At 43.0% G+C, this 27,896-nt stretch overlaps 1 protein-coding gene across 1 annotated transcript in view; it reads left to right on the forward strand.

Moving 5' to 3' along the window:
• Nucleotides 1–27,896, forward strand: part of LOC138029037 (structural maintenance of chromosomes protein 4-like) — a 79,229-nt gene that overhangs the window by 33,899 nt on the left and 17,434 nt on the right. The window contains exons 11-20 of the mRNA XM_068876706.1: nucleotides 2,926–2,971; nucleotides 3,570–3,610; nucleotides 3,913–3,969; nucleotides 12,422–12,543; nucleotides 12,819–12,927; nucleotides 20,518–20,579; nucleotides 21,353–21,422; nucleotides 22,113–22,274; nucleotides 26,967–27,007; nucleotides 27,577–27,709. Of these exons, the coding sequence (XP_068732807.1) occupies nucleotides 2,926–2,971; nucleotides 3,570–3,610; nucleotides 3,913–3,969; nucleotides 12,422–12,543; nucleotides 12,819–12,927; nucleotides 20,518–20,579; nucleotides 21,353–21,422; nucleotides 22,113–22,274; nucleotides 26,967–27,007; nucleotides 27,577–27,709 (843 nt within the window). The remainder of the gene's footprint in view (nucleotides 1–2,925; nucleotides 2,972–3,569; nucleotides 3,611–3,912; nucleotides 3,970–12,421; nucleotides 12,544–12,818; nucleotides 12,928–20,517; nucleotides 20,580–21,352; nucleotides 21,423–22,112; nucleotides 22,275–26,966; nucleotides 27,008–27,576; nucleotides 27,710–27,896) is intronic.

Below are 27,896 nucleotides of genomic sequence, written 5' to 3' on the forward strand. Positions count from 1 at the left end.
TGAATATTTCAAACATTAAATTTTAAATACTGTTTTTAATACATTGGTCTGAAGATAGTTCTAAAAAGTAGTGGCAGCTTCGATTGGTCACCAAGAAATGTCAGAGTGCCACAACTGCATGTATTACACGTGTTGGGTTTAATGAGTAGTGTATCGTATGTAGGGTAGATCTGGTGAATTTTCCATGGAATTTTATGTTTTCGACAAAGTGTTCCCATTTCCCCAAACACGTGACAATTACCTGTGGCTATTTTCGATTCTTTATTAATACTTCGTCTTGTGGAGATGAGCTGTTATTTCCCCATGGAATTCAGACATTTGAATGGAATCTTGAAAGATTTTTTTTTAAATCCCTCCGAAAGTGACTGAAGAATAATCTGAATAACAACAGTGGTGTCTTCCCACATGAATATTGACATAATGTTAAGTGATTTTACTCCATATTAAGATCTTACAAAAGATTCCGATCATGCTAGAGCAGAAATAGTTTCAGGTCTGACGTTAAATCACGAAAAACTAGGATCTTCCTGTCCGGCTATGTAAAAGATTTGAACCTTAACCCTCACCCTAAGCACAATGAAAATGAGACGCCGGGCAATTTATAAAGTGGTCTGCCACAGGCAGCCCATTAAATAAGTTTGGAAACATTAATTTATTTTGTCCGAACAGGGTGGCTGCATGCATGTCAGGTCAAACTTTGTCCCTGGCCTGACATATGACAGGCTTATAGCAAAAAATTATTTGCAGGCTTGGGTGAGGGTAACAAAATAAATGCAGTAAAAGTAAAGGGGTCCTTTCCTCAAAAACGAAAAAAACCTTTGTTGCCCAAACATTTTCTGTGTGAACTACTGTAGTTGATGGCAGTAATTGCCTACCTGTACCTGTGTACTCTGCTGAACTTCAAGATCTGAGCTGAACTATAGTGCTGCTCAAAGATAAGTGAACCATCGAATGCACTTGCAACGCGTTAAAAAAGAAGAGTTTTTGCATTCGTCGAAGTCGTTTGACGCATTTGCCAGCTAGTTTATTTTCCTTGCGGTTATGCAGTCATGACACCTGATCATTGTTACTTCGAGACCTAAAAACCTGTCAAAGACAAACTTGAATTTGGGACCCTCCACAGGAAACCAGTGAATGAGGTGATTGCATGTACACGGCACAGTCCTAACACATGCGCATGGTACTTGTCTCACACACTTAGCATGCGCATATGCAGAAAAAAATGAAAGAAATGGGAGTAGCGCGTTTGTGTCTTAATGGTCTGGTAGACCTTTGTGTTTTGACACGCTAGTCTGTAATTTTCTTTGTCCTTGACATGCTGGCTCTGCTTTTTCTTCAAATACGGTGCGGTCATTAACCCAAAGCAGAGTAGTTTATCACCATTTATTATGAACATTAAAATGTAAGCTTTATCAAAGAAAGATGATGAAATTCATTGGAGTGCTCACTTGATTTGTCATCAAATGGATGTGCAATTAGTGCAGTCAACTTGAGGTGTTCATTTCCAACATCAGCAGCATCTTCTGGTTGCTGTTTGTCACTGAGCAAAAAAACTCCACTGACCGGTCTTACTTGCATGCCTGATTAACAAAGAGCTAAACTGCAGAAAAACCAGCCATGCTGGCATGAATAAACAAGGTTCACAAGTAGTGCTAAACATCCCTCGAGCTTTGACAAAACGCTCTTTTAAATTGTGCGGCGAAAAGACGAAAACAAGCGATGACAAAACAAGCTCACTTTGGTGGTTTTTGCATTTATTTTGTTCTTCATTTTTATTCCTCCCTATACCAGTAGACATGCTTGATTGTGTGCATACTAATTATTACCAAGTTCGCAGCAGTTTACGCTTTGTATCCCCTAACCCTAAACCCTGACGTCTCTAGAATTTACAGGATAATGCTACAAGGAGTGCTTAGGCTATGTTCTTTTTACTACCGGTATATTACCTCCTTGCTGAAAAATAGTACAACCACAGTGAGGTGTCTCCAACCTCCAGTTTGTGTTTCCGCGGACTACCACATAATCGCAGGGCCTGCTATCGATGGTGCAGGCATGCAGTACCTAGACGTCTGCTTCATCTAACTGTAGGGTCAAAGGTTAGCTTGCCATGGATGTTACTGGATCTCTTATGGACCCAGGGGAACAACCATTACAGGAGATTGAATTTACTTGCAACTCCTTTCCTGCAGACACCACATTGGTGCCTGCCAAGCTCTAGACCAGAATTTTGCCCATGTTCACATGCGGACCCAGTTAAGGATGCCGGTGCCTACTATTGTTATTGCGCATACGTTCTGCGCATCTCGAGATACTCGGATCTCCTATTGGCGGTGCGTATTAATACAGGGATATTTTTGCGCGGTTTAAAACTTTGTGGAGAAAGCAAAACTTAGCAAGTGCTCTTGGTATCCAAAAAGAAAATTGGGGGTAACCATACATTTTTCAGAGATAATTATGCTTCAATTTGGCAAAGGATGCCATACATTGCTTTGTATTTTAAAGCTTTTTACGAATATTGTTGATTAATTAACTTTGAATAATGCATTGTTACCCCCAATTTCCTTTTTGGATTTCAATAACACTTGTTAATTAAGATCTGCTTTTCCCGCATATTCGGTAAACCGTGCAAAAATAACTTTGAATTACTAGGCGCCGTCCTTAACCATCTGGTGTATCTGATTTTATAGCCAAGCCAAGCCAAGCCAAGCCAAGCCAAGCATTTAAGAGTTCCTATGGGCAAATGGCTCTTATATAAATTTACTCGAGAGAGCCTCCATGACAATAACAAACAGCAGTTTCAATTATGGTTTTAGGATTAAAAATTAAGTTCACCAATACACTTCAAAACTTGTTGAGTGGAACTGTTGTTGGTGATATTGACTGACATTTTCACTGCTTAATCATTTTATTTTCTGTACACACCAGGAGAAACGAAAAGTGGAAGAAGAAAAATTAGCTGAAGTTATGTCAGGTAAATGAATTATTAATTTTAGTTTTTCAAATTTCATGTGGTTGCTAACAACATTTTGTTCTTTCTTTGAAGTTTTGCCCAATTATAATTGGCATTTATTTTATTTTGTCGGTATTAACATTTGATTCCAGAACCTATGGATTTTACCACCATTCAACCCGAAATATACAACAACTGCTTGCTGTTCTTTTTTGGTCTTAAAATTCCAGCTGGACACATTCAGCATGTTGTTACTTTCTAAGATAATTATTGTACAACATACAATGTATGATAAATGATTAAGTAAGTATATGTGGTCTTATTTTATTTGCTTTCCTCAATGATGTATTCTTGGTAACTTGGTTATATTTTTTAATTGCCACTTTTCTATTTCTTCCTTTCTTCCATCCTTTTCTGAAAACTTTAGATACACATGTATGTAAACACTTCCCGCCTACATGTAGATTAGCATTTGCTCTTTGTGGTACACTGTATATTGGAGTCTTTGCATTTATAATGATAAAATTAATTGTTAAATAAACTTGAAACTAAACTTTCTTACATTCAAGGAAAATGATGGCACATGCCTTTAATTTATTTCTGCTTTTCACATTTCCAGGATTAAAGAATGAAACTGAGGGACTACAAAATGAAAAAGAGGTAAAACTACATGTAAAAGCATTCAAGTTGAACTTTTCATGCCTGAAAAACCATTTGCAAGACTTCAATCTACACAAAGTGAACAGCTTGTCTTTTGAAAAGATTTCAAGACAAAAAAGCAAGATACACTCTATTGAGTGTCATGCTTTGAAACATCTTGCTTTTGCACATACTGAGTGATTTATGGTGCTTGAAATGCACCGGAAAAGTCACAAGACTCACCAGAATGCACATCTGCTGGTTCCTCAATTTTTCCATTCATCCTATAACTGCAAATCTTTCATTTATTTGTATTTCCATAGGAAAGACAAGCAGAGTTAATGGAACTAAATAAAGTTGTTAATGCTGCTAAGTCTGAGGTGAGAGTGCCATCTGCATTATAGACCAAATGCAAAAATGGCAGCCAATCATTTTTAGTCGTGTATTCAGGAATTAAGCGTATCAACAACTATCATTGGGAGTCAGAATATGCAAATTTGTCATTCACCCACATGAAATTAATCGATAAGTTAATGATCAATATCGATTTTCCGAGGTTTCACTTTCTGAAGTAATGAACACCGGGCTGTCACGCGGGAGGTTGTGAGTTCAACTCTGGCTGGACCAACACTCAGGTTCTTCAAATAACTGAGGAGAAAGTGCTGCCTTTTTAATTACATCTGCAAATGGTTAGACTCTTTAGTCTTCTCGGATAAGGACGATAAGCCGGAGGTCCCGTTTCACAACCCTTCAATGTTCATAATCCTGTGGGACGTAAAAGAACCCGCACACTTGTAAAGAGTAGGGCATGTAGTTCCCGGTGTTGTGGTCTGTCTTCTGTGGTATATCATGGTTGGGAGGGTAAAAAGGGCGCACTTAATTTGGAGCCTTGCTTTGTTGTGCGATCCCCACCACAGTTGTGGTGAAAGTTACAGTAAAAAAAAAAAAAAAACGAACAAAACAAACTACTGCTCTTTTAGTTTGTTATTATTTCATCATTCTGTTGGGTATATTCAATACCTATAAGATATATATATATATATATATACACATTTAGAAGCTAAAGGTGCTTAAATTTTAAAGATGGGGTCAAAAGCTCTCTATAGTTGTCTTTACATAGTTGAGAAATATCCGTTGAGAATATTCCATTCTCACACACTGAATGCCATTCGTCTGCCACACAAGAAACAAAAGTATAGAGCACAAGAATGGCTGCGTGCGACCAGGATCGAAGAACCTTCCCTGAACTGGTCGTTCTTTCTTTTTGCCAAGGAGATGGACATATGGTCGCCGGTTATAAGCAGACCGTGACGCCTCAAATCTTTAAGATCATCCCAGCGAAGGAAGGCTGCAAAACCAATGGAAATCAGGCATGTTATCTGGAGCTCGCTGAGGTTGCCGCCGCCAAACTTGCGTACCACTTCCTTGACTTGGTCTGCTGTGATGGGCATTTTCCTGTTTTGGGGGCAAGTTCCTATTATTGTAGTGCATGCCTCAAGCAGTTGTTTCACCAGAGTGTGATGAGAGGGGGACCGTAAGCAGGCTTTTTGATGCGCCCAAGCCAAGCCACCCGAAGGCTGCTGCTCGGATGGAAGCCAATGAGGCAGTTGTCCGCAACAAATGCACTAAGTACAAGGTAAACTCCAGACCTGATATTGGGAGGACTTTGATGCCTTTGGGCTCTGTCCACTTCTGCCATGCTGAAAAAGCAGCGGAGTATTTCCTAACAGTACTTGGAGCCCTGTCCTGAATGACGATGCCAGGTACCGCCTCAGCTATGTGCCTCTCTTAGGCGAATGATGCCTCTTGCGGTCCCCATGTGCCTCTCTCAGGCCCATAACGCCCCTCACAGGCGACAATACTGCATGTGGGCCAAATACACAGCCATGTCCTCTCGCAAACAATAAAGCCTCTCACAGGCTAGTATCAACGTAGGGCCCTCGTTGGCCCATAGAATCTACCCTTTGCCACTCTCTAGCCAGATCAGTTGGGAGTCTGTATCCTGGGGTCCCTCACAAACTACATCCTATGTGCTGAAGTGGATCCAGGGGAGTCCTTTCAGGCTGAAGTCACCAGAATGGGATTCTGCGAACCTCTGGGAGGCAAGGATGGGTAAAAGAGACTTTGAGTGCCAGTACGTGGTAGTTTGGCCTTCCACTAAAAATGCAGGCACCTGGTTTTGCTGGGATAAGCATATTCCCAGACTGGGGGATGTCCATCCAGTCGAGCACAAATGACTCTGGGTGCCTTCCGTCTTTGGTGATGAGCGGCCACCAGGGAGCAGATGTCCACAGTGGGATGACAAGCATCCCATACTCCTGGCCATGTTCCATATGTTTAAGCACTCGTGATGTCAGGTATGGTGGGGGGAACATCCAATATTATTGTTTTTCCCTGCCCAAGAGAGAGTAAATGCATCAATGCCTTCAGCACAGGTGTTAAGCCAGCGACTGCAGAAACGAGGAACTTGGCATGTCTTGAAGGTAGAGAACCTGTCGACAGTGTGGGGCCCCCACAAAATATCCAGGGCTGCAAAAGTATATGGGTTAAGCATGTAGTCATCATAGTCCACCTGTCTAGACAGGGAATCAGCCTCAACGTTAAATTCCCGGGGGATCCACTCTGGTTCAAGACAAATACTATAATAATATTATTGCTTATAGTGCGCAAATTAACATTCGAATATAATCAAATGCGCGTTACACCTAAGATACCTGAAAACTATAAACAAAATGCTATAAGAAAAACTATATACATCATATAAAAGCTAAAATACATCATAAAAACTAATTACACCGTATTAGTCCGCAGAGAGTGTAGATGCCGACGGCCTCGGCATGCAATTTTGGACATGGGTTTCCCACCTTGAAGATGTTCTCCACGTTGATGTTATCAGTCCTGTGGCATACCGTTTTACCTGAAAGCTTGTCTGCCACTGATAGGAGTACCAGCTTTACGCCCCTGAGTTCCCTCCATGTGGAGCTCTCCCTACTCTCTGTCTCTGACCAGCTGCCTGACACTTCGGAACCTGCAACGTTCTCGCAGTAACCCCACTCATCTTGTGTTCCTAGCATTGGAATATGAGGTGACATCTATTTTCAGATCTGCATCCCAAATTGGTTGACCATTGCAGTGATGAAAGCTGTCCTTCCAAAACTCAACTTCCCTAGCTGCATTGGGGGAGAGAGTGATGGGCTGCGACCAGAACTCTGCTGATAAAATATCCCGGTACAAGGCCCTGGTCCACAAACGACTGACGGGAACTAGGGCAAGCCCCATTGACACCACCGTCTCCACCAAGCCTGTTGCTACCCGTGCGGTGGGGTTACCGCTGGACACAAGGGTAATCTGTTCACGTAGCCTGGTGATGCATTCAGGGGGAACGTGGATGCTACCTTCTTTCAGTTTGAGGGTAAACCCTAGCAAGTCACCCACTTGAGTAGGTTCCCAGCAGCATTTCTGTGCTATGAATCCGCTAGCGGCTATGTCCCCCTTGACGATGTTAGATGCTGCTGAGGCTGTGGCATACCTCTTTCCTACCCCCGCCCCATCATCCAGGTATGTGAAAATTCTGATTCCTTGTTCACGCCAGTGCTTAAAAAGGGCCTTTTGGATTTTTTTGGAAAACACAGGGGGCAGACTCCAGACCAAATGGGAGAACTGAAAAAAAGAAAACACTTCCTTTGCCCTTGTATTGTCCAGCTGAAACCAAGAAACGTTTGGTGGGATGGAAATATGTCCACGTGGTGATTTATAGTCAAACTTTAAAAACCAATCACCAAACGAGAAAATGTCGCACACTGTCCGAATGTCCTCATATTTGAAGTTGGGCAAGGCTGCTGCCTAACGGTCGCTCGGTCGCCTGAGGTGCCTTACTTGCGAGCGCAGGCGACAAAATTTCTGAAGAAGTAGCCTGAACGGGCGCCTTACTTGATTCATCCTCACTTTCTCATAAATTTAATCCCAGCTGGAATTAATTAATTCAGGGCTCTTGAAAAGATGACTCGGGCTACTAACTTTTAATTTTGCAAGCCCAAAGGGCTCCTGAAAGATTTTCTTAGGCAGCAGCCTTGTTGGGGATTCGCAAGAACCTATTAACATATCGGTGATCCAGGATCAGTCTTTTCTTGCTACGATTCCTAACTACCCCCAGGGGACTGGTAACATGAACATTCGACCGGTTTGTCTCTGTAACACAACCTGCAGAAAGCAATTCCATGATTTTCTCTGAGACAAAAGCTTCCTCTTCAAAAGCGGACTTGTGGTTTTTCATTTCATGCCTAGGTGGTATCTCAAGGAATGGGAGGGCATAACCCTCACTTATAACAGAAATAACCCATCAGTTAGCTTTAATTCTCTGCCAAAAACCCAGATGGTTTTTCAAATGACCTTTTACATAGCTCATCGGAACCTTCTTGCTGCAGTCCATGATCAAAATGTTTTCCCAGCTGAGGACACAGGGATGGGTGCTCGGCAGTTCCGGGCAAAATGGCCTGACCTCCCACAGCGAAAACAAGACTCACTCGGCCCCAATTCGACCTTTAGCCTGGAGGCGGGAATCATCACGCGCCTAGACATGGGGGAATTCAGTTGAGAATTGTATGGCTGCTGAGGGTGAGCTGAGAGCTGTGAGCGAGGTTTAGCAGCCTTTTTTTATTCCAATTTAAGCGCTTTGCTTTCCTTTACTGCACGCTTAATGCGTTTCCAGCCATATTTTTCGGCAAGCATAATATGTTTATTTCTCTCTTACATTCGTCAAGCGCCTCATTACGTTCCTTCTCGTTGCTAGCGTCAGCGGCCTCCAGTTTCTTGAGAACTTTGGCGTTCAGTTCATATTGAACTTTGTTCCTCTTGTATTTAAACTCGGGTTGGAGGAGATTTTGCTCGGCCAGGCTTATCGCTACCTGGGCGTGATTTCAACTTACTTTCAAGACGTTGAAGCCGCTCTTCGCTTTTATTGTGCCTCCAAGAGCTTCTTAGCCCAGGCTGGCATGTGTTCGTCCTCTGTTGATTCGGGAACGGCTGAGCGGCATTTCTTCGAAGGAGATCAGGAGTGGTGGCGGGAACTCCTCAAGCTACCAGAATGGGCTCCTCTCTCGATCTTTTCCTGCCGGATTTAACCGGACTGCGATTGTGAGGCATAAGTCGCTTGACGGCCCTGGATTTTGGAGGCATATTGCAGAAGAAAATAGCAAAAAATCCCAAGAATAAGGAAGAAAGCTGTTGCTCGTATTGCAAGAAACAGAAAAAACTGAGTCACAGGACTAGCAGGACACGTGATATCCTAACTCAGGCCCAGCCCCCCTTCATTGTGTGGGAACCTCATTTCCCGCCTCTTTCACAAGCTCAGCCGGCGGGAAAGCCATTTGGTTTTCAGTATCACCTTGTTTTAGTTGAACCGTGAAGCATTCATTTACAATAAGAATCAAACACAAATTCACCTCTTTAGCTTGCATGTTTTCCCATTGCGGACCATGTGATGTTCTCGAAGGAATTCTCCTTTTTTTCTCCTTTTTTCATAAGTTATTCCTACAATTAGTCTGACTATCCTTGTGTTACAGCCAAGTTCTTTCAATTTTACGTGTGTCAACAAGGCTAGTCTGGCTAATTAACAGAAAGACAAAAGAGTAATTTGTTGACAGCCATATTTGTATTCGGTCTATTGGGTTCAACAGGGGTTATGATGAATACATTGTTATTGGGCTTGCAGGGCTTTAATGTGAATTGTTGGTTTAAAAGTCATCCTTAATGTCACATTAATTAGGCAAATAACTTAGTGAGCATGCTCATTGCAGTTGTGAGCAACTTAACTGAGGGTTTTCACAAGCTCTTCATCCACAAAGTTTCTTTTCATGAAAAACAAAAGAGATTAGCCTGAATTTAATTGGGTAATTTTGGCAACGATTTCTGTTTCCTTGTCCTTCCAGGCATTGCTTGGTCAAGACTGAGCACACACAGTTTGAGGCAGCGGTCCAGTAGCCAGTACTTGGTGTAAGCTGCCTGATTTGCTAACTACATTTGAAGCGTGACAATACGACATTTCGGTCATGTGTTCTCTCTGAATAAAAAAGCCAAACTTTAATGATATTAGTGCCTAATTTATTTGTGCTCGAGAATGCAGGAAATGTCTTCTAAAAGGTCCAAATTTCAACATTTTCCCAGGGAACAATGCCCCCTGGAACCCCCCTACAAGCTTGTGCCCTCGGCCCTCACAAAGTGTTTCTTCAATGTGCATTGTCCATTCCTCCACCTACTCCTCAGACTTTGCTGCCTACTGAAATTCCTATTGAAAACCCTGCTTTAAGCAGTGGCAAAGGAAGTGAAAAAATCCAGGCTTGAGCAGGACTTGGACACATGTCTGTGCAATTGTGGTTCATTGCTCTGATTCCTTGAAAAAATGGTGCATAACCAAGAAAGAATGGTAATCTAGTCAATTAGTAAAAAAAAATTGAAAGGAAATTGAAAAATCATTGAAAGGGCATGACATAGTTACCCATATTTAAAAACTTCAAGATACAGTGGACAATCTGTAAGCAATATTGCTGAAAAATACCGCTTGTCGTCCCCTTCAGTCTCAAAAGACAATGGACTGCGCCAGAAATGTCAGTTTGCTGCAGAGCTGTGTCGACTGTGGCATTGAAGTCCAATTCTAGAATGGCAGTCTCTGTCACAGTTGCTGAAGTGTAAGATGTTGGTAGCGAGGGTGCTGAAGCTACTCTCGCTCTCTGTCACTCCCTTCTGTTGTGCCACCGCTGTTCCCTCTTGGCCTCTCCTCTCTTCAACCCTGTCTGCTGCTCATGGTGTCAGTTGCGGCATTCAGCTGCAGCTGCTTCCCATGAGTCAAGGTTGACATTGACAGACTTCATGTCCCTTTTACATACGTCCTGAAAGCACAGCATTGAGTGGCCAACTGGTCTGGAGCCTGACGTGAGCTTGCTGTAGAGGACATCCTTTGGCAGGCATACATCCTCCATGCGCTGAACATGGCCGAGCCCGCACATGCATCTCTGAGACAGCATTAGAAACATACTTCGGATGTTCACACACTTATGGACATCCTTGTTGGGCACTCTGTCCTGCCAGGTTATGCCTTGAATGGGTCTCAGGCAGTGTAGGTGGAAACTTTTGAGGTGGGTTTCCTGTTGGGCATAAGCTATCCACGTTTTGCTGTTGTAGAGTAGGGTGCTCAGCACATGTGTTGTACACGGAAATCTTGGTGTTTGTGGTCATCTTGGGTGTTCTCCCACAGACTGGACATGGCTGATGCTGGTTTATCGATGCGCTTGTTGATCTCGCCCTCAAGGGACAGGTTGAGCCAAGTTAAGTGAAATCCTCAACAACTTCCAGGGTGTGCCGACACCCTCGCCCATCACGGCCATTTTCTTCTGCAGTCCTTTTTGTGTGAGAGAGGGCAGGGCAGCGTCACTGGCAATTTTCTCAGGGCAGGAGCTGGTGTACTTTTGTCTTGGCTTGCAGGCAGGACAGGTTAAGCAGCTGATCGTGTATGGAGGAACACTCCATCTTCTGATTCTCACCTCTTTCACACTACTACTCCCACAAATTCTCTCTTTCACTTTGTGTCAATGGTCCTCATTCTTCTTTCACATATTTCTAATAGTTGTAGGTTGTGACAACTCCCATTAACTGTCCTTCAAGGTTCTTACTCTCACAAAAACCAGAAAGCATGGCCATAGTATTCCTGTGAGGCCGGTCTTACATGTAACTTGATTTTTTGGTAAAAGTACTTTACATCCTTTCCTTTCTTTGGTGAAAGTAAACTGTCACAAAACAACAGGAATGTGAACCAAAGATGGACGTTTTTCAAAACTGTGAAATATTTGGGAAAGTTCCTTGTCTCAACAAAGTTCAGTTTAATATCAAAGAATCAAGAAATTGACTTTTGTCTAAGAAATCTTTGAAAATTTGAAATTGCAAATTTTTTCAAAAAATGTATCTCACTGATCATGGTATCCTTAAGATACAGACACATGTGTAAACAATGCTGTTAACAAAAACTTGCGTGACAACTTGCCATAAATTTTGGTGGTATTGCAGTCAAGTTTAATAAGATTTATATGTCTCTTCATTCTGATTCATGGAATATGTTCATTAGGTTTTTCTGTTTGGGTATAATTGGCCCTGTTTTCAAATTGAGCTGCTTTGTTTTCGATGTGATCTGCTGCGTAGTTTATTCAGTTACTCTTTCTGAATTGAAACTTAAAGGCCCACATTTACCCTACAAGCATAGCATGCCATGGAACAATTTTCATCAGGAAAATCCCGCCAAAGCTGAAATTCATCCTTTCAGATCACTACAATAAGCAATGCGAATTTCCACAACAAAAGGAAGTGGTCAAAGAACCTGCGGGTTGAAGGTGGGCTTTTAATGCTCTTCGTTTTTGGGTATTAAAAATTTTAGTCTTTGTTTTTAGTTTCTTCATTTTCAATAATGCACTTGTTATAGGCAAAAATTAGAATTTCGTTATAAAGCATTCGTCGTCACCTGTTTTTTTAACCTAAGTTTTGCTTGACTTGATGGGTCACAGCTCTAACGAATAATAAGTATTAAGACCGGATCAACTCAAATTGCTCAGCTCAGATTGACATTAAAAAATGACAAGGCCTTGAGAAATCACCCTAGATAACCTCAAGTGGTGAAGTGAAATCAGGGCAAATGTCAAATAACTTTAATGTACAAAGGCATTTTTTGCTCAACCTAAGGCGAGCAATCAGAATCGATCCAGTCTGACTTTTTTACCTGCCATAATTATTATTGCGTGAAACACAAATTTATAGAGATTGATCACTTCCCTTTTGGTATTTCTCTTTTAGTTTGATGTTGCAACAAGTGAGCTTGAAATTTACAAAAGCAAGCATGAAGCAGCATTAAGTCAACTAAAGGAAGCGAAAGATAATTTGGAAAAGGCATTGGAGACACAGGAACAGAGGAAAAGGTATCATACACAAAATGTGAAGAGTCTTACTCACCTGTTGCTACATAAATTCTTTAAAATTTAAGGCGGGGTTAAACTGCAAGTCACTTTTCACTTGTCATTGTTTTACCCATACTAAACCAACCCAAAACCTTTAAATTAACTAAACTTAGGCCTTAACATCGTTTTTAGGCATAATTAGGCCTTAAAGTTTATCATTAGTAAAGGTTTTGTAGTGTGTGACAAGTTTGTGAAAAGTGACCTGTACTTTATTAATTTTATGCTTTTCTATCCAGTGAAATCCAGTCTCTAAAGGATGAGGTTCCTGAATTACAGAAGAGATTAGTAAAGACAGAGGCAGAGCTGCTAAAAGCAACTGAGGGAGAGAAAAAGGCTTCTGAAGAGGTTAGTTTATAAGAATTGAGATGACAGAGATCAAGGTGTTGAATTGTAGTGCAAGAATCAACTTGTAATTAAATTCAAGAGTGTCCCAAACTTTATGCATAATACAGAAGTACGTGCCAGAACAATCAAAAGTTAATTTTTTTCTTCAAAAGTTTCGGAGTTTGTTTGCTTAAACACTCAACTGCCAAAAGTGGAAAGTCTGGGACCTAATGAGGACCCCTGAGGAACTCCACAACCAGTGGGTTGAAGACCAGATTTCCAGCCATTCACCACTATGTACTGTTGTCGTCCACTTTAATAATCCATCCCCCAATCAAACAGGTTACCAGATATGCCAATTGCCTGCAACTTTAAGGGCAGAATATCGTGGGCCACTGTGTCAAAGGCCTTACAGAAGTCAACAAAAATTGCACCTATCACTGGACCTTTTTCCAAAGCAATCTTCCATCTTTCTGTCATTGCAACCATCATTCCCTCTGAAGACAAACCTTTACTAAAGCCCCACTCGGACGAATTTCTTAGAGGTGAAGAACTTAATATGTGATCATCAATAATTATGCCCACTTGGGACTCAAGCAATTTAGCCAACATGGATTCCTCTACATACCTAGCAGACCTTCAAACATTCTTTGGTATGACACAGTTCCTCAGTAATTTCATTCCAAATCTTGCCTCAGTGTCAGCAATCCTATTGGGGCCCAGAGCGCACCAGTGAGCAGTCCAACAAATCAATGGACTGGTCACATCACCAAATTCCCTGTGCTACTTTGATAGTTCTAAGCCAGAGACCATACAGTTGTATGCACAGTGTGGCCTTAGTGCAGTCCTCATCCAAGACAACTGCTCAGTTGATTACTGCAGCAGAAACCGAAACTTGTTATTCAAACATCGAGGAAAAAATGTTAGCAGTTGTCCACGGCCTGGAGAAGCTCCACTATTATGCTTATGGCCGCCATGTCATTGTTGAATCAGACCACTAACCTTTGGAAGCTATTTTTAAGAAACTCTTGTCTAATGCTTCACCATGAATTGCCAGGATGATGCTATATTCATTCAGCTGAAGTACATGTATCATATTGAAATCAAGTATGTTCCCGGGAAAGACATTCCTTATGCTGATACCCTATCAAGTCTAAGTCCATGCGAAGGTGAGACAATTGCAGATGTGTGCTGATCTTTGCCCTTGTCTCAATGTTACATCACTGTTTGGAGGTGATGGATGGCACAGGCTCCTATGTTACATGTAGGATATTAGGAAATGATTCAATTTGGTTGTTCATAACTGTGACTCTTATTTGGTGCACTATGCCACAAAGATCAGATGATGATAACTTTATTTGATAACATGTACATTATTTACTATTCCGTAAGGCTGTTGTAACCAGGGAGTGGGTTGTGAGGCTGGGCTCTCACAAGCTCTTGAAATGCTCCCAATGGCATGTGACTCTAAGAGCCTCTGTCAGCTAAGTCCAACTTCTGGCCTCCACGCAGTGGAACTGGCACCACCTACAGGAGAAGGGGCAAAGGCAAAGCCACTGGCGCCTTAAAACCACTTGCCCAGGGGAGATGGGGCTCTTAGCCTGTGAAGGCAGCCCATCCAGGGAAAGGTAAACCCTGATTTCAAACCTCCGCTGCCTTGCAGCTATACCTGATCTCAGGAAGGCTTCTGGAGTAAACCTCGAGGACAAACCCAGAGTGGAGCCCCTAAGCCGGATGGCGGGTGCTCAGCACTTCCTTCCGGCAGCTTCTGCAGTGGAACTACAATCTTGGACAAAACTCTTGGGAAAAATTCTAGCTTAAGCATCATTTGGCACGCACTCACAAAATATCTTGGTCCTTCCCCCCTTCCCCCCTTCCCCCCATACCAATGTTGGTAATGTGACGCAAAATACTGTGCAAGCCTTTGGTCGCTTTTTAAAACAACATTGGAATGGGGGAGGGGAGAAAGTAGGAAGAATTTACTCTTTATCGCACAGACAAATTAGAGCATCACATTTTCCCAACGAGTTTTGTCCAAGATTGTAGCTCCAAGTTGTATTGGTTCTTCCTTTCCCTTGGACCCAGCCAGTTAAACTGAGAGGGGGACACTGTCATATGCCCAGCTTCTCCTTATCTTCCCACCCAGGCCTTAGCACAAACTGGAGAGGGCACTCCAGTGGTGTTGCAAGACTCCGGCACAACACGGGAGGAGGCAGTTTACCGCTTCCAAGCTCTGACTGATTGGCATAAGAAGGAGGGGTCTCATCTGACGAATCGCAAGCTGGAACATTCGCACCATGTGCCCTGTGGACAACTCCTGCAAGACCACCATAATCAACAAGGAGCTGGCATGACTCAACAGTGACATCGCCTATCTTCAGGAAACCCGGCTGGCTGACAGGGTTACTTATGGAAAGAAACTACACCTTCTTCTGGCAAGGCCTGTCCCCGGATGAGCCGAGGCAGTACGGTGTAGGTTTTGCCGTGAGGAACGCACTGATTGCCACCACAGAAACCTCCGCCGGAGGAGGCATGAATTCTTGCCCTTCGCATGAAAACGTCGGTGGGCTTTGTGAACATCATACCTGCCTACGCCAGACTCTGAAGTCCACCCCAGAAGTCAAGGATCAATTCTACAAGGCTCTACAGGAAACACCATCCCCAATCCCAAGTTCCGAGGGCATATATTTGCTAGGTGATTTCAACGCTTGCGTTGGGACCGACTGGCAAGCATGGCTGGCCTACCTGCGTCGGCCACTTCCGCGTCGGCAGGAAGAATGAGAACAGGCAGAGGTTGAACAAACTCTGCTGTCACCACGGCCTCTGCATCACCAACAGCGACTTTAAGTTTAAGGTGCTGCACAAAGTGTCTTGGAGACACCCTTGGTTGTTCCACTGGCACAAACTAGACCTCGTCATCACTAGGAGAGCGGACCTCTACAGTGTCCTCCACATAAGAAGCTATCACAGCGCTGACTGTGATACGGACCACTCGCTGGTTGCAAGCAAGGTCAAGCTGAAGCCCAGAAAGATCCACCATGGCAAGACCAAGGGTCGCCCCCGCATTAACACCTGTGGCACTTCTGATGCCATTAAGGCTCAGAGCTTTGCTAACAGTCTCCAGGAGAAACTTGCAACTTGCTGCCTAACCAGCAATCCGGATGCCAAATGGTCTCACCTCCGTGATGCCATCTACGACTCGGCCATGGCTGTATTCAGCAAGAAAGAACGCAAGAATGCTGACTGGTTGGGGGCTTGCTGGGAAGAAATGCAGGCAGTCACGGAGGCCAAGAGGAAAGCAATGCCGGCTCACAAGCAGAACCCTTCCCCAAGCACACGCAACGCCCTTCGAGCAGCTAGAAGCAAAGCCCAGCAGACCGCCCGCTGCTGTGCCAATGAGTACTGGCAGGACCTGTGCGCCAAAATCCAGCTAGCAGCGGACTGTGGCCACGCAAGGGGATGTGTGAGGGCATTAAAACTGCCACTGGCCCTACGAGCGTCAAAACAGCCCCACTCAAATCAAAGACTGGCAAGGTCATCACTGATCAGAGCATGCAGTTGCAGCGTTGGGTGGAGCATTATCTGGAGCTCTACTCAACCCAGAACATCGTCACAAACACTGCCCTCAATGCCCTGCCTGGGTTGCCAGTAATAGAGGAGCTTGACAACACGCCAACACTGATGAATGGTATATGAAATGAAACACTGGAAGAGCTCAGCATAGCCATCAATGGTCTCACCTCTGGGGGAAGGACGGTATCCCACCGGAAGTTTTGAAGCATGGGAAGCAAACCATCCTGCAACCGCTTCATGACCTCTGCCTGTGCTGGGAGCGAGGTCACATCCCCCAAGATATGAGAGATGCCAACATAGTCACCCTGTACAAGAACAAGGGTGACTGTAGTGATTGCAACAACTATCGCGGCATCTCTCTTATCGTTGACAAAGTCTTCGCTCAGGTCACCTTGACCCGCCTGCAGAGCCTTGCTTCACAAGTCTACCCCAAGTCACAGTGTGGCTTAAGAGCCGGAGTTCCACAGTGGACATGATCTTCTCCCTCCGTCAGCTGCAGGAAAAGTGTCGAGAGCAGCAGCAGCCATTGTTCCTCGCCTTTGTGGACCTCACCAAAGCTTTTGACTTGGTGAGCACAAGTGGGCTCTTCAAGATCCTCCAGAAGATTGGCTACCCTCCAAAGCTCCTGGCGATCATCACCTCCTTTCACTAGGACATGCAGAGTCTGCTTCAAGGGGGCCACCTCCCATGCCTTTCCAGTCAGCAGTGGAGTAAAGCAAGGCTGTGTCCTTGCTCCAACCCTGTTCAGGATTTTCTTCTCGATGCTGCTCAGTATGCCTTTGTAGACTGTACAGAAGGTGTCTATGTCCAGACGAGGCCAGACAGCAAACTCTTCAACATCGTCAGACTCCGCGCCAAAACCAAAGCTTATGCGGTACTCATACGTAAGCTGCTGTTTGCAGACGATGCTGCTTTAACATCCCACAGCAAGGAGGGCCTCCAACATCTCGTAGACAAGCTGTCCCACGCCTGCAAGGAGTTTGGGCTAACGATCAGCATCAGGTAGACCCACATCCTGGCGCAAGGTGCTGAGTCGAGTCCCCTCCCCCCCCCCCCCCCCCCAAGTTACCTACTTGGGCTCCACCGTGTCAAGCTCAACTTCGCTCGATGTTGAGATCAGCTGCAGGATCGCTAAGGCAGCTGCTGTCATGGCCAAACTCAACAAGCGAGTGTGGGGCAATGACCTGTTGAAAGAAAGGACCAAGATATGCACCTAACAAGCTTGCGTCCTGTCGACTCTCCTTTATGGCAGCGAATCATGGACAACCTATGCCAGACAAGAGCGGCGACTCAACTGATTCCACCTCCGCTGCCTTCGGCGCCTGCTGCACATCAGGTGGCAGGACAGAGTCACTAACACCGAGGTCCTGGAGCACGCTGGCTCACTGAGCATGCCATCACTGTTCATTCAGCGACACCTTTGTTGGCTCGGCCATACACATCGCATGGAGCCTGACCGCCTGCCAAAGGAAACCCTTTATGGAGAACTGCGGGAGGGCGTCCGTTGCATGGGTTGACTGCTGCTGCGCCACAAGGACATTAGCAAGCGAGACTTGCAATCTGCACTAATCGACACCAGGGCATGGGAGGACATCGCCAAACACTGAGATACATGGCGGCAAAGTGTCAAAGCAAGGGTTTCAAAGGCAAAAGCGAACGCTAGAGTCCAGGCTACATGCAAGAGAGCGGCGAGGAAAGAACGCGCAGCTGCGCAATTCCACAAGGCACGTCTGCGCCACCTGCAACAGAGACTGCCACTCCAGGATCAGGCAACACAGTCATACAAGGTCCTGCCCAAATCCCCAGCGCTAACCATCGCCTCTTTGAGATGAGGATGCCACTACTACATTATTTACTATATTTATTTGTATATTATGTATTATACTTATTAGTTTACATCATCAGTATTATAATTGAAGCACATGTAATTCAATTGTGAGACTGCAAGATGTTATCTTGATAAACGTTTTATCACTCTATCTGAACATCTAAGTGCACAAGCTACACCTGCATATTAGAGAGTTACTCAAAATCAGAGAGAAAACTGTCAAGGATTTTGACCTTAACTCCCTCTAAGCAGGGTGCTGAAAAATGCAAACCCAGAGTCAAAGGATCTGTATTCTGGGTAAACGTAATTTCAGGCATCGAAAAGACTGTGAAAGGATGTGCTCCCTGCCAGCATCACCAGAATGTGAACGTGAAAGAACCTCTTCCTCCTCATGACGTTCTACGACAATCATGGCACACACTAGGATCAGATTTGTTCTTTTGGAACAATTCAGCACACTTAATTGTCTGTGATTAATCCCACAGATTAGAAAGCTGAACAACATTCAGTCGAACACCACCATTGCCCACCATTTTATTTATTTAATCAATTTGCCAACAAAGGCAGGTGACGACATTCCACCAACAAGATCCACAGAACCAAAAACTCTTGTGACATATTTTGTCTTCTTTAAATTCCTCTTGCTCACTAACTCGTCAAGCAGGTTGCAAATCGTCTTGCTGGTGGTTTGGGTAAAATACCTGCTAACAGGTTAAAACGTGACTGAAAGGAATTCAGTGGAATATACTTATCTGATCTCATACCTACCAATTCCCTAAAGTGAGGAAGGGCAAGAAGGGATGGGGGCTGAAATTCGCAAAGATTCACTAAAATACAGGCAGCCAAATAAAATATTTGCAACGATCAGCTCAAAAGTCACAAGGCAATAAGCCCCTGCAACCACCCCACAGATGATATAAAGTAAGCTTGAAGACGAAACCACTGGCCGCATTGGCATGGGCTTAACTTTGCGTAAATTACATTTACATTTAGCCATAGTGATATTTAAACTCATTACCAATAGATGAGCTTGGGAACTGGTTCGTTTAAAGGTTGGTAGGGAGCCTGACCAAATTCAGGCCTAGTGGGGAGGTATCCATGACAACCCCATAAGTGAGAACCCCACTTGTGCCACTCTCGAAGGTGCTTAGATAGTGGAGTCAGGGGGCCTCAAAACTCCCCCCCCCCCCCCCCAAGAAACTCTAAGCACCCCAAGAATAAGAAAGGAGACTCGCTTCTGTAGGAAATGCATACCTTGCAGAACTGCTGCTCCATAGAATGGATGCAAGTAATGCACCTCCAGGTCATTTTATGTTATGTTGGACTAAAAGAAAATATGTTAAGGAGGCTCAAAAGGGTTTTCAGCTGAGTGCGCGCGCGTGTACCCACACACGCAATTTGTAAACTGCTCGTGTCAGCTTGTGATTCAAATGGGTCACAAGAAATAAGCAAATACCGCTAATTTCGCTCTCCTTTCTTCTACTTCCTATAGACATGAATATAAATAGACATCTCCTATTCATGAAAACTATGAAAATTCTATACAAACGGTTTAATGGTCATTTAAATCCGTTTGTGTCGACCTTCAGCTCAACTCGCGTGTGCACTCGAATGGGCGGGTGACGCATGCATAAATGCCGATCTCCTGATTTTGCAACTTTACTCGTTTATATCTCAGCTTCCAGACGGTGAATTTTTTTCATTTTTTGCATGTTAGCGTTGATTAATTTAAAAAAATTCTGTAGGTGAAAAAAAAAATTAGAGGCACATTTCAAAAAAACTTATTTTTCTGAAAAACTGACCTACAGATTTTGTTGAATTTTAAATATTTTAGAGAGTATTTCTAACAGTATCTGGTAACACTAAATGGGAAAATTTCACCGTCCCGTTTCTTGAAAAAAGGCAACATAAGTTGGTTTTAAGGCTCAAAGAAATGCCTAATATCGTTGCCATGGTAAGGTTATTTTGGAGGAAAATATAATGTGAAAAATCTACGATGGGTACTTAATACCCTGGCCAGATTTCGCCTTAATATGATTACCCTAACTGTATCTAAGGACAGAATATGTTTATTTGATTGAAAAAAGGAGAAACTATTTTGAGCCTCCTTAAATTCTTTCTGTCTGGTTATTATTATACTCAGCAAAACTGCTTCTGATCTCTGTACGAGCATTTCTGCAAAATAACCAGCCCTGCCCATTTTGTTTCAGCTGCGTAATATAAGAACTAAAGTAGAGGAAGCTAGAAGTTCTCTACAAGCTTCACACAGCAGGTGGGTTTATCCAACATATTTGTGCAATGTTGTAGGTTTTAAGGTACTTTTTGACTATTTGTTCATATATTTATTTAGTTTGCAGACGTTTCATTTTAAGCTAGCAACCAGCGAATTCCGCGGGCTACTTTTTCAAAAACGAACTTTCAATAAATTACACGATTCTTACTGACTCACTTTGATCCATTGTAATTTATTTAACTCAGTAAAACAACTAGAATGTTAAGAAACCTTTTGCTGTATGTTCTGATCCTTTTTGGACGTTGGATATTTATATGAATTCCTAGTTATTTGCACTCGCCTTAGCCACTCACCAACGTGATATCTACTCCAGAATCCCTACAGTAGTTAGCCATGTTGGATGAATAGAGGAGAAAGCTGGTGCAAAATGTTGCCTTGGTCCTTTCGGATTTCCATGTGTTTTTTATTAAAAATGGAAGACAACTAGAAAGTGTGCAGCTGGAGGCGATGTTTTCTTGTTCTTCAACAAGAGATCAAGGGTGTAAACAGATGCAGGTACTAAGTAGGCACAATGGATCTCCAAATCATTCAGGTGGTTGTGGAAATAAATTGTCCTCTAACTTGGCCATGTGCAGCTAGGTGTGAATAAATATTTGATGCCCAGATTGCTGGAAATGCCATTTCCGAACCCCTGAGTTAGTTAGTAAGCGGTATTTATTTTTTGTTGCAAGTTGTTCAGTTTCAGTTGTGTTTATCAGTTTTTCAAGGCGTTGGTGAACTGTGCTCATTTTCTTGCAAAATATGTCTTGCAGAGGTAGAGTTCTAGAGGCCCTTATGCAGCAAAAGGCATCAGGAAAAATTAAAGGAATTTTTGGTCGTCTGGTAAGGGTTATGTGACTCAAGTGGTGACACGTCCATTGTTATTGATTCTATTAAATTAAAACCCCTTAGATTTCAGCATTAACTTTCATCCAAAAAAAATTCCATGGTATGCAGAAGTCAGTAGGTAGTTGATTTTCATCAAAGCAATGAAACTCCAGGAGTCATCTACTTTCATTTTGCAAAATCAGAGGTCAAATTCCTGATCCATGATTACTTTGAAAATTTGAAATAAGTTTTTACTTCTTCTCTATTTATTTGAATTCTGTTAAAATAACATCAACATCCAGTAGGTTGAAAATAGTGATGACCTTATTTTTAAGGTTTGCTTGAGGACAAGTTTGTTAAAACAAGAGCTCTTGCAAACACCCGAAACGAAACTGGTGTTTCTTTTTCGACTCCTAGCGCAAAACAAGCTAGGCAATTATTTTCCTGGATGTTTGTCGTCTTTTTGACTCTACACCAAGAGCATAAAATGCAGGATGCTATATTTAGTTTATAGCAGATGGAAATATTTTTTTTATTCACAGTGCTTCTTGCCACTTACCAATAGACTTTTAATACATTGTACATTTCCAAGGAAACACTGAAGAAACACAATTAAGATTTAGATTCGATTGAAGGTTTCCATTAACAACGATACAATGATTATGTGACTTCTAGCTATCATCACACTTGTTTTGAATCCTCCAGGGGGATCTTGGTGCAATAGATGACAAATATGATGTTGCTATAAGCACTGCCTGTGGTGCACTGGATAATATTGTCTGTGACAGTATAGACACTGCACAGAAGTGCATCAGTTTCCTGAAGAAGAGCAATGTTGGATCTGCTACATTTATCGGCCTTGACAAGGTCTGTATGGCATAAAATTATGAGTTAACAACCCCTTCATCTACTAAAAAGAGTGTCCTTTAACCCATTGCTTCCTCACAGTATTAAAACTTAATAGATTTTACTCTGTCTAACACCAGACGATGTACTCATCAGTGGTGGCCATTTCGGAGTCAATGGGTGAAGCTTAAAATTGGGCTAATTTCCTATATGGTAAATATTTGGGTTTGATGTGATATTAATAGTGTCTGATTTACAAAAGCAAGGGATTTCCTTGGTTAGGGTGTGTTTTGTTTTGTTTCCTTTACCATCCGTATAGATTGTTATCAAATGAGTTCAGTAAATTCTAAAATGAAAATCACAATTTTTTTACCTGCACTACCTTGAATACAATGTAGATTTAAATTTTTTCACAAGTGTTTTAGCGCTGTAGCATCATTTGTTTTGAAAGTACAGCATTTCTAATTTCCGAATTTGACTTGTGTGACACCAAGATAGTGGTTGTTTGGTTGAGGAAATAAAGGCCTTTCCTTTTAACTTTCAACAGTTGCAACGTTTGAAGTCTTAAGAGATTGAGTTGAGGCATATGTTTACCAGTTCATGGCAAAGCAAGTTCCAAATGTTTTTGTTGATTTCTGGCAGCCATTTTGGTGTACCAAAGTGGTACATTGTGCCTCCATAAAAGTTTTGTGAGACGTTTTAGCCAATAACTAAAAAATAGTGTACCTCACAGACTTGAGACTTTAAGAAGTTGTTTATGTATTACTCTCTCATAACATGTTGTTTTCTTGGCCTTTTCATTGAACGGATAAGAATTTATTTTTTTGTTGCGTGACATGGCATGGATTCTTTTATGATTCTGGAGAAATGTGCTCTGAATCATATCTTAACAATGACCTATGTTGTGTTTAAGTTTTCTGCTTTTATATAAAGCTTTACAACAGCATTGTAAAACATAGTTAATGGAGTGTAGTAAATTAGAGCTATGCTCTACCTGTCACATTATTTTGTAAAAATTATGCAACGTAAACAAGACATTAATGGACTCCTATATTCTAATAATTCGAACTGAGTTCCTTTATCCTTGTCTTTAATATTGTGTGCTTACAGTTACATTGTATATCCTTCATCTGCATTGGCAAAAAGCAACATCCCCATTCATGTTGTGTTGAGCCCTACACAAGTTGTTTGTATTTATAGATGGCACGTTAGTCACCATTGGTTTCTCAGTATAAAAGGTCTAGTAAAGTCCAAAGTATCATTCTGTGAGCTCTTTAGTTTACTGTAAGGAGTACCTTTACAAATTTATGGCTCATCTGTGTGGCAGTTCGAAAGCTACTGGCCCTCACCATCGTCGTCGGGAAAATCTCACTTCCCTTTTGATGGAAGTTCTTCCCCTTTGTCTTCACGCCCTCAATCTGCCCATAACTGGCAGCAAAGCTGAACTGGTTTGCCGCTTGACAGCAGGCGTCGAACAACCTCGCGCAGGCCGACTGAGTCAATGACTTGAGCGACAATTCCTCGTCCGGTGGGTCTTTGGATAGCCTGGATGAGGACAACATCGATCTCTCACAGTTTGGGTTGTCAGCCCCACAAAGTGTGCCACCCGTCCAGCAAATGGGCGCATTCTCCGAAGCCCAAATTGCCGCCATACAGGACACTGTTCTGGTCCGTGAAGCAAGTGCTCAACAGCCACTTGAACCTGCCCGTCGTGCCCTCTGGACAGAAATGTGGAGGACAAAATTCTGTGTATTGAGCACATCGACTTTACTCTGTTGCTCCCTGATTTCTTAAGTTGGCCCTAGATTCCCGAAATCCAGCTCCGCTTAGATGACTGGGCCCCAGCTTCTGCCTCACCACTGTCAATGGTCTGCAAACGCAAGCCTATCATTGACAATTTTCAGAAGTGGTTTATGCCTATACCGCCTACATGCTGGTTATCATTTCATCTTATCCTCAAAGATTCCTTGAGTTGCTTAAGTACCAGCAGATCATAAGCAGGGTGGCTACTTAATTCAAGGGGTTGGTCTTCCTTACCTACAATGAACAGATTTGCTGAAGAGCCGCTTACGATATTTTGGGATCAAGTTGACCTTTAACTGTGAACCGTTACCTTCTCTGGCCTTGCCAAGCCGCACTGTCTTGCTTGCTCCAGCCCCTACCACAGCCAGATCGACTGTCCTAGTGCGGACTCACCAAGACAGCAGCCCCAAAACGGACCTGTCTGCTTCCGATTTAACTGCCCTACAAGCACTTGCCCATTCTCACACACCTGCTGCCCACTTGATCGTCAACTGCCCTAACAGCATTTCAAGGACCACTCAACGCCACGATACCTCTACCAGTTGCGGGGAACGCAGCAAGAGATAAAGTCCAGCTTCTTGCCAAGCACAGTTCACCTGACCAACTTTCCGATGCCTTCGAATGGGTTTTAAAACACAATTACGGGTTACAGCATGTCCTTCATATCCTCAGCGATTCTTTCATAGCTGAGCCCTCTCGCCTCTCAATGCCTGGCTAGCTTTAGTACATTACTCCGTTTTTTCATATCCGTCCATGCCCCTGTTGTTGCACCCAAAACTCTGGGTCCCTCCCAAGTACTAGAGTTCATGGGTATTGAACTAGACACCACTCGTATGGTGGCCAGGCTTCCCACAGACAAACTCCAACTCACCTGGGACCTACTCCATTCCTTTACCACTGGCTGTTGCATGTGGCTGGTGGAGCATCAATCCCTTATTGGTACCTTACAGTTTGCTTGCAAGGCATTAGTACCTGGGAGAATGCATGATTAACTTGACTCGTTTTCACCATGTCTTGTTGAACAGAGAATTTTTTAAAGATCTGTCAATATGGAAAACCTTCCTCGGAACACGGAATGGGCCCTCTTTCTTTTTAGGTACTATCGTTACCCCTTCTCCTGATCTAGAACTGTACACCAATGCCTCTGGTTCTGTTGGTTTTGGGGGCTATTTCAATGGGCAATGCTTCCAGGGTAGGTGCAGTTAAATAGTGCTCAGGGTATAACCATCGAATGGCAGGAACTCTTCGCCATAGTGGTGGCATTTGCATTTGTGTTCCCTCATTTTTGAGAGAAACGTATACAATTTTGGTGCGATAACGAATCTGTTGAGGCCATTATCAATTTGGGCCATTCAAAGGCTCCGCGCATCATGGACCTTCTTAGGTTCCTTATTGTAATATACATGAAACATAATTTCTTTGTTTGAGCACGCCACATCCCTGGGGTTTCTAACAAAATTGCTGATGCCCTTTCACGCTTTCAGGACACCCATTTCTGGTCAGCGGGTCCCAAGGCCGAGAAAACTCCTTGCACCATCCCTCCTTCACTCATGACTCTCTCAGGGATGAAGTCCAAACTTACGCCAGGTGGGGACTAGGGAGGCCTACAAACTGTACTTACAGCTCCGGAGAAAAAGGCTTGCTCCAATTTTGCCTTATGAATTGACTTATGTCAAACTACAGGGACATACTCCCAGCTTCTAAGGGGATGCTTATTTATTTTGCCTCGTACCTTGCTAGAACAGTTAAGCATAGTACAATAAAATTATTGTATCTCTCTGTGGTTCGTAATTTACACATTTCCTGTGGCCACGGCGATCCTCTTCAGGGAAAACTTCTCTTGCTATGGGGCATCCCTCGTTGCCAAGGCAAGTCCCATATCCTTCGCCAACCTGTCACATCCATTGTGTTAGCAGCAATCCAACCAATTCTTCATACCTGGTTAGGGGAGCGGGACTTCACTATAGTACATGTATGGGCTGCCTTCACCTTAGCCTTCTTTGCCTTCCTCCGTTGTAGAGAATTAATTTTACCTTTAACAGGATCTCCCAGTTTCGCCCCCGGTTCGACCTGTCCTCTGACTGTGTGTCATTTCAGCCTAGTCAGGCTTACCCGCAGCAAATGTCCATTCTCCTTAAAGCTTCAAGTCGGACACTTATTGTCAGGGCCACACACTGGTTATTGTGTGTTCCCCTTCATCGATTTGCGCAGTTACTGTTATGCGTAATTATTTTTTGGCTGCCCACCTGCGCAGGCCACTTTTCTATTTCCACTTAGGTCGTTTGCTTACTAGGTCTGTTAACCTTCTTAGGGATGCGGCTCGGCATGCCAGGCTCCCTTACAAGTCCCTTAAAGGGCACAGTTTTTGCCTCAGCGCCGCATCTACAGCAGATGCACCCGGCTTGCCGGCTCGCACCACTTGCAAGCACTTGCAACGTTGCAAGTTTTTCTGTCAGCTGTGCCGCGTATGGCTGTCGTTTCGTTACCATAGTTAGTCACTGGTTAGTTTGTGCTTGCTTGGGGGGATACATGCTTTGCACATATTTGCTGGCTGGAGGTTTAGCTCGTAGTGCCGTGGAGCATTAAACTTGTACATCATTATTTGGCTTTTACCAGCATACAACTTGTCCGATCCGGCAAGGTTTGCCTTGTGAGTCAGGGAAATAAGGCTTTTAGTCACGCTACGGAACTAGTCTGTCACGCTGATTGTGGAGGGGTGTTCCCCCCATTTACGCCAACATTGTCTCTTTCGTTTTGTTATTGTAATGTCTTAAATATATGTAAATACCTGCAGGAACTGCAACATTAACCATTTTTAGCTTATAACAATTCAGTGATCTCGACAAAGAAATTTCCCTGGCCAGATTTAAAATCTCCAATATCACTAATATGCTGATTTTTCTCTTGCAGGTTGAAAAATGGAGGAAGGATGCAACGTCAAAGATCCAAACGTAAGAATTTTATTGCAGGTGCAACTCATCTGGTAAACTAGGAATCTTCACAGCAAATCCTCTCTGTTATGGGCAAGCTTAAATTTGATTTTGCAACACACAACCACTTCCAAGTCAAGATGTAAAACTGGGTTGTCTATGCCAGGGTTTGGATTAAGTGAGCAAAACAATACTTGTTTTTCAAGTTCAATGAATTCTACTGAAGGAATGGAATTTTTTTTCTGAAAGTCATTGAGGTCTGGGAACTTTCAGAATGCCTTTGCCCTAGGCATTTGAATATAGGGAAGGCCATTGAGGAGTTAATGTATACCATTATATTCAGTACTGGCTAAGTTGTCCAATGTTTTGTGTTGATGGTGGTCAGAGAAAAAGTGCAAAGATGTCTGGTAATTCTTTTCCTATCCAAATATGTGGATGAGATTATCCTAAAATTGTGTCAATAAATCCATTTAGTTTTTTAGACTTCTCATCCCAATCATCTTATTAATTTTCATTACAAGAACAAGTTTTTTTTCTTAATTGGGTAATTTAGTATTTTAGAAGTGATCTCTTTGTGCTTTGCTTGGCAGTCCAGAGAATGTTCCTCGCTTGTATGATTTGGTTCGTGTCAAGGATGACAACATACGCACTGCCTTCTTCTTTGCACTGAGGAACACGTTGGTTGCTGATGATCTAAGACAAGCCACAAACATTGCATTTAAGGTAGAACTTGTAGCAGGAATCAATATTAATTTTAAATGTTTTATTGGTTTTTATTGGCTTTTTTTTTTTTACCCTTTTCCCTCAAGGCACAGTGAGACTGAAGGGAGAAGATTGTTACATGTAGTTTCTATCTACTGCCCTAAATGTCTCTGCTAATGCATTTTCTACATCAGAACATCAATCTGGA

The sequence above is a fragment of the Montipora capricornis genome, chromosome 13 (assembly GCF_036669925.1).
Source record: "Montipora capricornis isolate CH-2021 chromosome 13, ASM3666992v2, whole genome shotgun sequence".
In the NCBI taxonomy this organism is placed as follows: domain Eukaryota; kingdom Metazoa; phylum Cnidaria; class Anthozoa; order Scleractinia; family Acroporidae; genus Montipora; species Montipora capricornis.